Here is a 13,387-nt window from a genome sequence, read left to right on the forward strand (position 1 = left end):
AGCTCTTCTCCTAACCCTAGCCGGCGGCGTTCATGGCGGCGGTGGATGCAAACTCTGGCGCCGAATCGCTTGGAGGCATCCCCCCCCCCCCAACGTGGTGGGAGGCGATGTTGCCGGCTTCTCGGAGGTTGATAACTGGCTAGGCAGCACAAGCTTCGTGGTTCCACAGCCTTCCCAACCGCAATCTCAGCCGTCCCAGATGTCGGTGAGGCCGCCTTCGGTTGTAGTACCGTCGACGAGAAGAAGCGTAGGTCGAGGCCGGCGCAAGGTTCCTTGTCCTGCTGGCAGAGCGAGGTATGGCATCTGATTTCTCATAATGTTTATGTAATTTTAGGATAATTTTAGAAGCATGATATATAGGCTAGTTGCACACTTAGATTCAGATTACAACCCTGTTTGTGCATAAATTGAAATCTGTTAGCAACCTTAACATTGCGTTGTGTTTTCAGTGAATTCAAGCTGTCAGAGAACTGAAAAACAGTTAACTGTGAGAAATCTTAATATTGTCCAGGCCATTTAATTATAACTATCTTAATCTATGTTGCAGTATTGATGACCCAAAGTGGGAAATTTGGTTTCATTTTCTAGCCAGAGAATCTGTGGTTAGAAGAATTTATCAGTCCGACTTATCATATATTACTCTGGTTTCTCTTATTGCGTCTGAGGGCTGTGGAGCTGATGATTATATGTACTATGTTGTTGATGAGGAGAAAGGAATAGAAGGTCTAGAGCATGTTGGTTGTGAAGATGATGTGCGGCAGATGTTGATCCAATTAGATAAGGAAAAGATTGTGAACATACGAGTTGTCAGAGCAGATGAGCCTTCTAATGCAGATGAAAATAGAGATAGTTATTTTGCTAAACATTGTAAACACACAACAAAGTTGCACGAAGCTGGTGGATGCAACCAAAGACAGAAAGGATGAGCTTAAGAAGAACAATCTTCAGAGAGAAGCTGACCCTAACCATTTTGAAGGTGACACTGATGTGTCTGAATTTCTTTCTGATGAAGATGGCAACAATGTGGAATTACATACAGGCTCCTCCTCTGAAGAAGAAGCTGCAAAACAAAATAGATCAATGGTCCAGAAGCTGAAGGAAGTGAGAAATCCTGGTCCAACAAGTAGATCACACCATGAGGTTGAGAAGAAGGAAAAACCAGACTGGTTTCCTGAAGCAGATGAATTTTGTTTTCCTGGTGATCCTGGAATTAGTGATGAAGAAGATGAGATTGAAGGAGCTTTCAAACTACCAAGTGGTAGGAAGAGAAGGTTGAAGAAGATGAAGGAAAGGGTATGGTTCAATGAAAAGCTTCCAGATCCACAAGAACAGTTTTGTAAGGGATTGTGCTTCACCAATGTTTATGTGTTCAGAGATGCACTTAGGGATTTTCACAGCAGGACTTTGAGGAATTTCCAGTATCACATAAATGCCCCTGATAGGATTATTGTTTGGTGCTCAGAGAGAGCACATGGATGTGATTTTTATATCTGTGCCTCTAAGATAGCTCATGAGCAAACTTTCTGCATCAAGAAGTGTGATATGCTGCACACTTGTGGAGCATGTGCAGAGAACACAAAGGTTACTACAAAGTGGTTGTCCAAATCAGTACAACCAGCATTGAGAGATGACATTAGAGCTCCTGTGGATGCTTTAATAAAAAAGACTAAGACTAAGTTTTCAGTTGATGTTTCAAGAAGTGTGGCATATAGGGCAAGGAGGAAGGCTGTTGATGTGGTGCAAGGTGACCACAAGCAACAATACTTGAGACTGAGGGATTATCTTCAAGCTGTTCTTGACACAAACCTTGGGAGCAGATGTATTGTAACAACATTTGTTGACCCAGAAAATCCTGCACCCACTCCTAGATTCAAGTACATGTTCTATTATCTGGCAGCATCAAAGGAAGGGTTTCTGAATGGTTGCAGACCATTTATAGGTAATTGTTGTTGAATTTACTGTTCTGAATTTTGGGTCATATTTGGCCTGTAGCTAATGTTTTAATGCATCCAGGGCTTGATGGGTGTTTCATCGAGTTAACCACTGGACAACAAATTCTTGCTGCCACAGGAAGGGATGGCAACAACAACATCTACCCCATAGCTTTTGATGTGGTTGACAAGGAAGATGGAGAAAGTTGGACTTGGTTTTTAACTCAGCTGAGATGTTGCATTGGTAGTGGTAACAAATTTGGAACATACACAATAATATCTGACAGGCAAAAGGTTAGCAAGTAAATCATTGATGCTATAGTATAGTACTTCATGGAATTATTTCAGTGTGTTCATGTGTGACCCTGTTTTCTAAATGTATAGGGGTTACTTAAGGCAATAAATGAGGTGTTCCCTGATTCACCTCAAAAATTCTGTCTTAGGCACATATATGCAAACTTTCAAGCAGCTGGGTATAGAAGCAAAGAACTAAAGCAGTGTGTTGACCAGGCTAGCTACTCTTACACTAGGCATGGGCATGAATTAGGGATGTCAGCTCTGAAAGCACAATCTGAGGATGCTTGGAAATGGCTTAAAAATATAGAGGTCTCTGCTTGGGCTAGGTATGCTATGGATCATACTTGCAAAACAGATCTAGTTGTGAACAACCTTAGTGAAGTCTTCAACAAGATGATACTTGATGTTAGAGCCAAACCAATAAGGACAATGTTTGAAGGGATTAGAACCAAGCAGATGATAAAGAGGCAGCAAACTAGGGAGAAGTTGCAGACATGCAGGTGGACAATCACACCAAATTACTCAGAGATTTTAGAAGAGAACAAAAAGTATGCCAAGCACTGCCAGGCTGACAGAGCTGGTGAGACAATTTGGCAAGTAACAAGCAAAGAAAACCAATATTGTGTGGACATGGAAACATGTACATGTGACTGCAAGAGATGGGACATGACAGGTTGTCCTTGCAGTCATGCCATATCTGCATTGACAAAGCAAAAGCTCCATCCTGAAGACTATGTTAATGAATTCTTCAAGAAGCCACTGTACCTGGAGGCATACAAAGCAATAATTTTCCCTGTCCCTGGTCCAGATTGCTGGCCTGATACAAACACTCCAGATATCCAGCCTCCTGTGTTCAAAGAAAAGGCAGGGAAAAAGCAGACAGCAAGGAGGAAGGGTGAGTTTGAGGTTCCAGCTCCTAGAGACACTAGTAGGATGGGTACTATCACCTGTGGAAATTGTGGTTTGGAGGGACATAGGTATACAAATTGCAACAAGACTCTAAGGCCTAGGCTTCAAATGAGGAAGACAGGACATCAGGTAATTTTTCTGAACCTCTTATAAAAATTTCAGTTCCTCTAGACATACTTTTTCATCCAAAAATAATTTTTAGAAGAAATGTTATGTGTTACAAGCAGGAAAACAGGGCAGTTTATGAAGACATAGCTGGTTCATCTAGAACAGTTCCTCTTGCAACTGCAAGAACCACAACAGTACCTGCTGCAACTCCATCTGCATCTGCACCAGCCCCTTCTGCATCTGGCCCAGGCCCTTCTGCATCTGCACCAGGCCCTGCACCAAGAGCTAAAAGAGGTAGGCCTAAAGGTAGAGGGAGGACTCATGGATTTACTGCTCCAAGACCTGCAAGCACTTCAGATAATCAAGTTGGGACCAAGAGGAAGAGAATGACAAGCTCCAAATTAAAAGGTTATTTCTATTGCAGTGGTAACTACTGAAGTGACAGGTAAGCTGAGATGAAACCTGTTCTGTGGTCAAGTTGTCTGAACCTATTCTGTGGTCTGAAACCTGTTTGGTACTTTCTTTATTTGTTTGAACCTATTATGTGGTCTGAACCCTATTTGGCACTTTCTGAATTTGTCTGAACCTGTTCTGTGCTCTGAAACATGTTTGGCTATTTCTGAATTTGTCTGAACCTGTTCCGTGCTCTGAAACATGTTTGGCTATTTCTGAATTTGTCTGAACCTGTTCTGTGCTCTGAAACATGTTTGGCTATTTCTGAATTTGTCTGAGCCTGTGAAAATGGGCCTTTGATTGGGCTTTGTTATTGGATCAAACTCCTGAAGCCTTCTGTGTTGTCTATAAGAAGGCGAACCCTCTCTCCCCCCTACCCAAAACCTAGCCACCAGCACCACTACAACCCAGCCGCCAGCCAAAGAGATGGATCCCAGCCATGAAGAGGTTGTTAATGACCAGGAGGAGTTGGGTAGGGCAGCAAGAAGGGTTGCAAGAGAAGAAAGGAGGGCCCATCGACATGAGCGACGGCGACGGCTGGCTGCTAGAATCATGGCAGAATGCAACTCCAACGACGTGAGGCAGTTCAACGAGGTGTTCCCAGCTGGAACCAACATCACTGATGAGCTGATCATTTGGTGGGCTAGAGAGAGGGCAAACTTCCATCGATATCAAGTCACCAGGGCGAGGTGGAGTAGAATTCTTGATTCGGCGTGGTGAATCTATTCTCACTAATGCTTGCTATGGATTTCTCTCTTGAATAAATGTCAGCTTGTATGAATTCTTATCAATTTCTCTGAATGTATGCGAAGTTAACTGGATTTTCTTAATTTGTGCTCTGTAATTGTTTGTGCGTGGTGGTTCATGGTAGTTAATGTAAGTCTAGAAGCATCCACACACAAGTAGTAGTGGCCAGCCATGTCTTTAAAGCCAACACCCAAAACGTGTAATCTCCACTTCTCCTCTCTTTCTTTCTACTCGACCATTAGCCTATCCAACTTCCCATCCAAAAAACCACCTTCACGCCGGCGATGGCATTTGGAGAGGGTTGGCATAGGGCCCTACGGGAGCTATGTGCCGGTGATGCCAAGAAGCTGCAGTATGCGCGTGAGGTGAGTTCTTGGTTCAGCAGCCCTACCATGCTGCAGAACCAAGCACTCGCCGTCAGGGCAGCCGCCACAGACGAGGAGAGGGAGCGCCTGCCTGACCTCCATCGCCCCTTGATTGAAAACCTCATCCGGGCAATGGGTGAAGCTAGGGATTCGCCGGACCCTTTTCAGCGAGCCCGTTGGTATATGTACCAAGACCGCCTGAATCTGCGTCCGGTGGATCACCTAGCTGAACGCATAGTGCCAGTGCTGCCCCTCATGAGGATGATGGAGATGCAGCCAGAGCAAGTGCTGCCGGAGCTGGAGTGGCCACCAGTGCAGGAGGAGGAAGCATGCTCATCTAGCAAGAAAAACAAGGCCAAAAAACAGAGCCTCCAAGGTCCTGTTCGTCGTTCAGAGCATCTTCGTCTGCCGCGTTAGTACTTAGGATGTTGCAATGTAGATGATGCTACTGCAGTGTATGATCTACCTGTTTTAAGTTTAGCAACTTAGATCAATTGTATGTGATCCTGCGAAGTACTATGTTTTAAGTTAGCATGGTTGATCTATGTGAATGAAACCTGCTCTGAACTACCTCTGAATCTGAATTATTGTGCACTGCCTCTAAATCTGCACAAGTTTCTGTCAACTTTAAACAGCACAAGTTTCACCATGCAATAACTACAACACAACTACCACCAAGTCTCACTAAATTCAACTTCTTTACTGCATCACTCCACCTCTCTTTACTACATCTCCTCTTTCTTCAACTACTTAACATCAGCCTCACTGGATCTCCACAACTTCACCTCACTCGCCACTTCTCTCACAACCACATCCTCTCTTCACCCATGGCTGGTTCCTCCTCCACACCAGACCCATGGCTCAACCCATTCTCCACTGGCAAGGGCTGGGTTGCCATGCTATTTGGTTCGACGCGCGATGACCAAGATCTATTCCTGGACTACATGAAGATAGCTACGAGATACAACAACGCGGATGGACTAGTAGATGCTGCTGACCTAGTCCAGAAGAAGGCGACGCCTCAAGAGAAGAAGTGCATGTAGCAGAGCTATGGAACTAAAGGTAAGGGTATCCTGCCCATCGACACTCTACTATGGGCAATGAGATAGGCAGAGTCCTCCGATGATGGCCAGCGTAAGCGATGGGAAGCCCACCGCTATGTTGCTCCGACACAAGCTGCAACTGATGTAGCAGTGCAGGAAGAGGACGGTGACGACTTGCAGATAGTTGCGCCACCTGCAGAGCAGGCTCGCCGTCGTCCCCCTCCCATCATCGTCATCGACGAAGATGATGAAGAGGAGGAAGTGCAGAAGCAGACAGATCCAAGGCAGATCAAGCAAATCATGCGTCGCTCTGCACGCTTAGCAAATCCTAAAGATGAGCAATAGATCCAATGTTATTCAAGTTGGCTAAGTGAACCTATCTCTGAAACCTGCTCTGAAATTAGTGTTAGCTAATTCAGTTTCGTCAGTGTTCACAAGTTCAGTATCGTCAGTTATGTTTATCTTAAACTTGATGTGCATGTATGTGCTATCTATGTTAGAGAGACTATGTGTTATCTATGTTACAGAGAATATGTGCTATCTCTGGTGTATCCAAGATCAGATAATTCTATGTGCTATCTATGTGCTATATATAGGTCAGTACTGGATGCAACAGATTATGAAAACAAATATATAAATTTAACATCATCATGGACTATAGTTCATAAGCTAACTTACTATCCATACTTGGCATTACAACTTGGAGTTCATAGGCAGTTAATATCTTAAAGCATTACAGATCACATGCAGTGCCATGGGCACCACAAAACAAATCCCCAAAATGATCTGAAACCAGGACAGTTCATAGGCAGTTCATATATAGTATTATAGCTAGCTAAGATGCATATTTGCATCAGATAACATAGCAAGGCCAGTTATATATATAGGCCTCATATATACTTACCATCCAGAGCTGCCACTTCACTCCTCCATCACAACTTCCTTGATCTTGTCCAGCTTTTCCTTGCACCCATGACCAACCTTCGGGAGCTCAGCAATGACATTCTCCAGCTTCTTCTTCTCTTCTTTAAGGTGGTCTCTGTCCACCTCTATCTCCTTCATGGCCTTCCTAGTGTTTTGGATTATATCAGCTTGACTCTGAAGGATGCACCTCTGTTCTTTTTTGAGCTTAAGCTTCTCCATTTGAAGCTCAATCTTTGCCTGCTCCTCAAGTTGCCTCTTCTTCTCCTTCAGTTCATTGATTGCCTGGCTTGTGCAATCCATGTCATGAGATTTGATTCCATCCTGATAATCAAACAACTTGGACACATCATCCACCAGCTGGCTATACTGATTGGCCAGAGAATCAAGCTCCTTATGCAGTTTTGCAACCTCTGTCCCATGAACCTCATTATCCTGGGCTCTACCAAGGTTCTGCTCATGATACATATCCCAGAGCTTGGTTAAGCACCTTTGCAAAATTATAGGCCATGGGGCATCTACCCACTCCAGAACACCATAGTTCACACCATCCTGAAAATCAAATTATATTTCCAGTGAACACCACAGATAACAAGCAAATTCAGAATAACAAATCATAAACACATGTGCTATACATAGGTACACTAGCTAGCTCTATACTCAAAATACAACACATCCATATGTTTCCAGTGCTCCCTGCTACAAGTACAATATTGAGACATACATAAGTTTTCACACTTAAGGAAAATTCAAAAAAACAACAACTAAACGCTACTCTGTTTCCACTACATAGCAGAGAAACAAGCTAATCAAATCCACACCAAGTTGGTCCATTACCTCAGTAGCACATCCGATGAATCTCCTGCCAGTGTCAGTGCCTTCAAATGCCACAAACTTGTCTACCCTCTGCCTGTGCAGGATGCACCTTCTGTCAGATTCAGTCACAAGCCCACAGAAGCTTGGGTCTATCACAGTGTCAGGAGTTTGCTGCAGCAGCAAAAACATATATGTATCAACTACAGCTCACATATATGAACTTAAATGGAAGAAATCTCGATTATCTTCAAACCCTAACCCTAACCCTAGAACACAGGAAGGAGAGGAGAGGATACAGTTAGCTGACTTACGAAATACTCGATCTGCATGCTGCTGAACTCGCTCATGAACTCGTCATCATCGTCTGAGGTCTCGTTACTATTGGGCCAGGACGGCATGGTCGGTCGTGGCGTCGCCGGAGAACGAGAAGAAGCAGAGCAGAGCAAAGTGGGGAGTGAGCTCGGGGGAGAGTGAGGGAGCAGGTGGGGACGAGCCCGGTCGGCCAGCTTATACCTGGTCCGATGCGGCCCGGTCCGACCAGGTGCGACCGCGACGGCCGGGTCTAACGGCTGCGAGGGAGCGCCGTTAGCCGTTACCGCTGGCGTCCACCTGACATGTGGGCCACTGCTGTCAGAAACGGGTTTAAACGCTCTAAAACAGTCAATTCGTCAACTTGGTAGTTTTTAGTCACGCGCTTCCAATTTTTTGGTAGTTATCAGCCACTTTTAAAAAAAGTGATAGTTCTGTGGGACGGAAGCCTCAATTCTGGTAGTTTTTTGTCAAACACTCAGATTTTTGCGTGGGCAAAAGTTTTACATAGCCCTTCATGCCAACTAGCGGTACTACTTCAAACCGATATTAACCAACCAGTAGTTGAATGATTAGGCAGATAATACCACTTATCACCATCCATTAAGTATAAAAAATCATAAAGTTGACGCCGTGAGTTTTCATTAATACAGATTATTATTTGTGTGAGAAGCGACATTTTTATCGATAACGAGGGTCTGTGATGATGGTTTCGTCTATCTTAAAACTCCACAACTTTAACCCGATTTTTTGATAAGCATCGTCTGCGTTGTGATCGGCCGATTTATCAAAGAAAATTGAAAACTTTGTTCGTCGGAGAATGAAAAGGAGACGAGGAAGACGACAACTGAACCAGAGAGTTTGGGGACGACGGACCGCTCGCCGACGCTGACATGCGGGCCATCGCGTCGTCGGGCACGCCACTCTCTCCCCGGCTCGTTATCTCGGCGAGCAGAGCACCGCAGCGCGCACACGCGTCGCCCGCCCGCTCGCTCGCTCGTCCGGGCGCTTCCTCCGTCTCCTCCGGAATCCCGGATGGCCACCGTCGCCGCCTCTCTCCCGCTCCGGGCCGCCGCCCGCGCGGGCCCGGCGCCGCCCCGCGCACCACCCTCCGACGCAGCCTTCTTCCCCGGCCGCCCGTGGCAGCGCCGGCTGGCGGCGAGGGGCCGGCCCTGGGGATCGGTGGGGTGGTTCCGGGCGGAGGCTCTTCCCGGCGGTGCCGGCGGACCGCCGCGGAGGGAGCCCATGGCGCCTCCTTACAATGTCCTCATCACCGGTTCCACCAAAGGTGCTGCCTTTGTTCGTTTCACCGATTTTTGTTTCTCTGAACAAGATTTTTGCCGAATCAATCAATGGATAGAGGGTCGAGCTGGAAACTGGGGACAATGATTGATTTGCTATTCAATCGTGGCGTAGATTGTAGAGGATGATAGAGGCATACATCACTTGGTTGAAATTGTATTGGTTGGCTTCAATTAGCATCTGTAAGCTCTTGCTTGCTTAGTGACCTTTGGATGCTGTTCTAGTGTTCTTCAACAGGTATAGGATACGCGCTGGCAAGGAAGTTCCTCAAGGCTGGTGATAATGTTGTAATATGCTCAAGATCAGGTTAAAAAGAAACACCTGCTTTTAATTGTGACTTTTCTTTAGGCGTTTCATAAAACAAATTGATGTTTAAGGCGCATGTCAAATGGATCCACGTTTAACAGTTGCTGCACTTATTGTAATAATATATACTTATCGCAGAACCTCTCTTTTAGATCATTGATCTGTTCAAAGAGTCTTTTCATGATTTGTTCTTAATGACAAACAAATTAGATGTTTCAGTATTATACACTTCCAGAAAGAATGAAATGGACACATGCAAGTTCCGATTTATACCAGCTTAGCCTTTCCTTGACATGCAGTCTACTCTATCCTCTACAGCTGAAAGGGTAGAATCTGTAGCCAATGACCTGAAAAAGGAATTCGGAGAGCAACATGTGTGGGTACCTACTGCTGAGCTACTTGGTCCTTATAGTTTCATTCAAGTTTTATTCATAAAAATCGTCAAAATAGTACAGCGCAACACTTTTGATTGCATATGCTCTGTTGTCGCCTTTTTGTGCTATCACAGGGGACTGTCTGTGATGTTAGAGAAGGCGCTTGTGGATTTTGCGCGAGACAAGCTGGAGTATATTGATATTTGGGTACATAGTCACCCCTCCCTCACCAAGCACTTGCATTGCACATGCACTTTTATTCCTGTTCCTTCCTTTTTTATGTACAACTATGACAACCACTCGCTATGAAATGACACTGATGCTCACTGCATACTTACCCTTAATTTGAAATATTTGATAGTTCGGTGTTTGATGTATGAATTGTGCTGTGCAATCCACATTGTTGTGCTTGGAAATTGATAGTTAGCTTACCTTAACTGTTTAAAGTTCATGCATTAAATTGATGGGCTCTGTTATGTCATAAAAATGAAATTGGAATTTCTTCTGAGTTATTTCTATTGATGCAGATCAACAATGCCGGATCAAATGCATATAGTTACAAACCATTGGTGGAAACCTCTGATGAGGCTCTAATGTAATTCTCTATCTCTATATTGGCAAGGCTTGAACATGCACACCTTCATTCAGTCGTAGTTTCGAGTGCCAATAGTTCATTGACTTTTTTCTTTGATTTAACAGTGAGGTGATCACCACTAACACTCTTGGATTGATGCTATGTTGTCGTGAGTTATTGCTTTCCACTCAATATTAGATATTTGTCGTATAGCATGGTGACTGCTGAAGAATTCCAACACTCATCGTCTTGCTATCTTAGGCAATAAATATGATGTGGAACCAACCTCGAGGTGGTCACATATTTAACATTGATGATGGAAGGCCAACCCCAAGGTACCATTTCCATTTGTTCTCATATGTAGTAATTCTGGATACTCAGCTGAGTGTGCTGTCACATGATTTCGTTTAACTGCTCATATAGTTTGAATCTGTGGAATTGAACATAGTTTGATATGTCCTGTTCTTTTGACGCTGATATAAGTATCTCCTTTCGTTCTTCTCCACATGTGTGCATTGTACTTGACATACTGAATTTGCATGGCCATATGGCAGTATCAGTTATTTGTATTAAATGAAAGTTGTGCACAAAACGAAATACTAAGGAGACAAACTCAATCATCTTTTGGTAACTACTCCCTCTGTAAAGAAATATAAGAGCGTTTAGATGACTAAACTAGTGATGTAAATGCTCTTATATTTGTCTACGGAGGGAGTATTAGTCTTGAATTCTAGGTAATCATTATTATAATCACCAGGTTTGCAGCTTATGGTGCAACGAAGAGAAGTGTGGTGCACCTTACAAAGTCTCTACAGGTAAAGGTAACATGTGTGACGATTTAACCTGAAATGATTAGTTTCTGTTTGAGCAGTTCCAATGAAGCATTTTGAAATAACGAACTCTTTGCTGTATTGTAACCTCATGAAATTGTCGATAGACCCAAAGCACAAACATTCAACAGTACAATGAGATAACTACTGTTTTATCAATATTTAGAGTCATGTTAAATTTCCAAGTAGTTGCTCCCTCAAACTCATATTTGGGACATCGTAAAGCTGTAATCATCCATAGAGAAAATAATAGGCGATTTATTGGTATGTGCTTGAACTTGGCTCAGTGGCACAAATTTTTATTAAGTTTACATTTATTTCCAGAAAAACAACAGAGCCTTTTGTCCCAAGCACATTGGGGTAGGCTAGAGATGAAACCCCACAAAAATTGTGAGAACCCAAAAGAGAAGACAGAAAGTGCAAACAAGCAAAATAAATCAAGGCAGTATACTGGTGCAGGTCACAGCTTTGCAGCTTTATTAGAAACTGTGTGGAGAAGATAACATGATTCTTATTGCAGGCCGAGTTGCAGATGAATGAAGTGAATAATGTCGTGGTGCATAATTTATAGGCATACAGCTCCACCCTTTCTTTAGTTATCTTTTATATTTTAGAGTTCCTAACTATTCTCTCGCATAAAGATAACTAGAAGTTGGTGTGGTTTAACTAACTAGTTTGTGTAAGGTTCTAAGCATTGGTCCATGGAATATCCGTATAAGTAAATGATCGCCTTTTGTTTCTAAGTTCTGTTTATAACTCTGAAAAGGATAGTCACACACTAACAGTAAGTACATAACTAATTTGTGCAGCCTGGCATGGTTACGACTGATCTTCTTATGTCTGGTGCTACCGCAAAGCAAGTAAGGGATAAGCACAATCTCTTTCTGACATTCTTTTTCTTTTTGCCATTGTTGATAAGATAATTCATGGTTACTAAATTGTAAATTTTACTGATGGCAGGCAAAGTTTTTCATCAATATATTAGCTGAAATTGCTGATGTGGTGAGAGCTACGCCATTGTTCCTTTTTTTACAGGGCCATTGGTCCTTTTCCTCCAGAACAATGTTGAATCTTCTTCTAAACTCTAAAGCTTATGTTTGGCAGCAGTAGTAATAATTTTTAGCTGCTTTAGGCCTGTGTCCATTTGGCGTGTAGAACCGTCCGACCACTTAGCTTGAACGTGGTCTCCAGACTTGTTTATACGTTCCTAAAATTTGTGATTTGGTCATTGTCGAAGGGCTGTTAACCTTTTGTGCTTGCTTTAACAAAGTTAAAAAAATGGCAACTTGAAGTTCTTCATATGATGTCGCAAGGCAGACATGTGTTATCAAATGTGTCGATCTGAAGTTCTGAACAAAAAATAAATAGTTGATCTAATATAAACTGACAAAGTTAGCTTTCGAAGCTTATAACTTTGCTTAAAAATCTTACAGTCTATCCATGACAGGCACGTTTTCTTTGTACAGCGAATGACCGGTAGCCTCTAGGTTCATTTGCGATGGATATCTGTTAATGATTCAGCATACCTGCCTTTAATGTTATTTATGTACACTTTTTAATCATATTATCTGTTTGGTAATATGGTAATATAATAATCAATGTTGACTATTAAAACAGGTTGCGGATTACCTTGTTCCAAACATCAGAGAAATCCCTACCAAGCAATCCATGAAGCCGACTTACATTCGCTTTCTCACAGGCTTGAAAGCCTACTCCAGAATATTTTCAGTAAGAACTCTCTGAAACCTGGGGAGGGTCTTTTATTAATCTTGGACATCCCCAACCAATGTCAAATTTACTGTAATAATCATTCTTCCTGATTTTATTTGCAGAGAATTGCTTTTGGTGCTCGTAGGAACAAGTATGTTGCCGAGGATTAGTTTTCTTACTGCCATCTTCCAACCCAGAAGAAACCTAGGGATATTCTTGTTATCATATTTTAGAAGTCCATTCTTTTCCTGTAAAAATAGGATGTATCACTGAGGGCATCTTGAGAACACAGCAATGTACTCCTCATATATACAATACATGTAATTTGATTACACCTCATCAAATTACAGTTCATCTGGATTATTTATGGACCTTATGATCTAGTTGCATGT

General features: G+C 43.0%; 3 protein-coding genes across 3 annotated transcripts; 2 read left to right on the plus strand and 1 right to left on the minus strand.

The window, feature by feature from the left end:
* The first annotated feature begins 1,486 nt into the window (after positions 1-1,486).
* LOC147974625 (uncharacterized) lies at positions 1,487-4,048 on the plus strand. Its single transcript, XM_087519523.1, has 4 exons — positions 1,487-1,939; positions 2,014-2,225; positions 2,316-3,266; positions 3,365-4,048. The coding sequence occupies exons 1-4, from the start codon at positions 1,543-1,545 to the stop codon at positions 3,680-3,682; spliced, it is 1,878 nt and encodes a 625-aa protein (XP_087375649.1). The 5' UTR covers positions 1,487-1,542; the 3' UTR covers positions 3,683-4,048.
* Positions 4,049-6,384: 2,336 nt separating this feature from the next.
* On the minus strand, positions 6,385-8,061 carry LOC147974626 (uncharacterized). Its single transcript, XM_087519524.1, has 3 exons — positions 7,902-8,061; positions 7,612-7,761; positions 6,385-7,326 (listed from the first exon to the last, which is right to left on the minus strand). The coding sequence occupies exons 1-3, from the start codon at positions 7,986-7,988 to the stop codon at positions 6,775-6,777; spliced, it is 789 nt and encodes a 262-aa protein (XP_087375650.1). The 5' UTR covers positions 7,989-8,061; the 3' UTR covers positions 6,385-6,774.
* A 636-nt stretch (positions 8,062-8,697) lies between these two features.
* LOC125550459 (chlorophyll(ide) b reductase NOL, chloroplastic) lies at positions 8,698-13,371 on the plus strand. The gene is made up of 12 exons (XM_087517633.1): positions 8,698-9,187; positions 9,439-9,507; positions 9,826-9,883; positions 10,016-10,088; positions 10,409-10,476; positions 10,581-10,627; positions 10,715-10,790; positions 11,213-11,270; positions 12,095-12,145; positions 12,246-12,287; positions 12,903-13,013; positions 13,118-13,371. The coding sequence occupies exons 1-12, from the start codon at positions 8,935-8,937 to the stop codon at positions 13,163-13,165; spliced, it is 954 nt and encodes a 317-aa protein (XP_087373759.1). The 5' UTR covers positions 8,698-8,934; the 3' UTR covers positions 13,166-13,371.
* The last annotated feature ends 16 nt before the right edge of the window (positions 13,372-13,387 follow it).

The sequence above is a fragment of the Triticum urartu genome, chromosome 4A (genome assembly GCF_056163025.1).
Source record: "Triticum urartu cultivar PI428250 chromosome 4A, HENAU_Tu73, whole genome shotgun sequence".
NCBI lineage: Eukaryota > Viridiplantae > Streptophyta > Magnoliopsida > Poales > Poaceae > Triticum > Triticum urartu.